Source organism: Carlito syrichta, unplaced genomic scaffold, assembly GCF_000164805.1.
Source record: "Carlito syrichta isolate Samal-C Ts95f unplaced genomic scaffold, Tarsius_syrichta-2.0.1 Scaffold307058, whole genome shotgun sequence".
Lineage (NCBI taxonomy): Eukaryota > Metazoa > Chordata > Mammalia > Primates > Tarsiidae > Carlito > Carlito syrichta.
In genome coordinates, this window is record NW_007251154.1 from 571,870 (window position 1) to 573,339 (window position 1,470).

The 1,470-nt window shown below is 43.3% G+C and overlaps 1 protein-coding gene across 1 annotated transcript; it reads left to right on the forward strand.

Annotated features, from left to right (window-relative positions):
* Positions 1-210: 210 nt before the first annotated feature.
* LOC103266189 (ELKS/Rab6-interacting/CAST family member 1) lies at positions 211-1,027 on the forward strand (the record flags this gene model as incomplete). The annotated part of the gene is made up of 1 exon (XM_021715401.1): positions 211-1,027. A coding segment is annotated over exon 1 (669 nt), but the record flags the coding sequence as incomplete, so codon positions are not given.
* Between the last annotated feature and the right edge of the window lie 443 nt (positions 1,028-1,470).

The following is a 1,470-nucleotide window of genomic DNA, read 5'->3' on the forward strand; positions in this document are numbered from 1 at the left end:
CTTTCATGTCTTTCAGTAAAGTTTTTTTTCCAAGATTGCTTGTACGCTTATTTAGATTTCTATCAAAGTGCTTTTATGGTTTTGTTGTTATTGTGAATGTCCTTAAAAAATTCTTTGTAAATCTAAAAACTGCATTTTCTAATTGTTGTTACCAATGTATAATATATGAAAGTATTGGTATTTATATATTGATCTTTTCATTACAGATATGGTTTGAGCTATTTCTTCAAGATTGGGCAGCTGGACCTGTTATTTCTGATTAACTTTAAGTTGGCTTATAGCCACAGAGAGACCTCACAAAGTGTTATTTTTGCTTTTGCTTTATATCTTTTTTGGCACCTGAGTTCACTTTGCAACCATGTATGGAAGTGCTCGCTCAGTTGGGAAGGTGGAACCGAGCAACCAGAGCCCTGGGCGTTCACCGAGGCTTCCACGTTCCCCTCGCTTGGGGCATCGTCGGACCAATAGTACAGGAGGGAGTTCTGGAAGCAGTGTTGGAGGTGGCAGTGGGAAAACCCTTTCAATGGAAAATATACAATCCTTAAATGCTGCCTATGCCACATCTGGCCCTATGTACCTAAGTGACCATGAAAATGTGGGTTCAGAAACACCTAAAAGCACCATGACACTTGGCCGTTCTGGGGGACGTCTGCCTTATGGTGTTAGGATGACCGCTATGGGCAGTAGCCCCAACATAGCGAGCAGTGGGGTTGCTAGTGACACCATAGCATTTGGAGACCATCACCTCCCTCCCGTGAGTATGGCATCCACCGTACCTCACTCTCTTCGTCAGGCAAGAGATAACACAATCATGGATCTGCAGACACAGCTGAAGGAAGTGTTAAGAGAAAACGATCTCTTGCGGAAGGATGTGGAAGTCAAGGAGAGCAAATTGAGTTCTTCAATGAATAGCATTAAAACCTTCTGGAGCCCAGAGCTGAAGAAAGAACGAGCCCTGAGAAAAGATGAAGCTTCCAAAATCACCATTTGGAAGGAACAGTATAGAGTTGTGCAAGAGGAAAACCAGGTGGGTTTACCTTTATTGACTGAATTCATATATATAAATGCGCCATTTTTTCTCTACTTTTTCTTTCTTTTAGTAAGAGTTTCCCTCTTGTTGTCCATGCTGGAGTGCAATGGCACAATCATGGTCACCACAGCCTTGTCTTGCTGGGCTCAGGTGATCCTCTGCCTCAGCCTTCCCAGTAGCTAGAACTGTAGGTGCGCACTACCACACCTGGCTAATTTTTTGATTTATTGTGGAGATGAGGTCTTGCCAGGTTGCCCAGGCTGGTCTCAAACCCCTGGGCTCAGGTAGTCCTCTCATCTCAGCCACTCAAAGTGCTGGGATAAGAGGTATGAACTACCACATCTGACCCATTATTTTTTCTCTTCTTAGTTCACCTAACTACCTTTCCCTTACTTATTTTGGCATTTTCTGTCCTCCATTTCTCGGCCTTTTTCAGATTT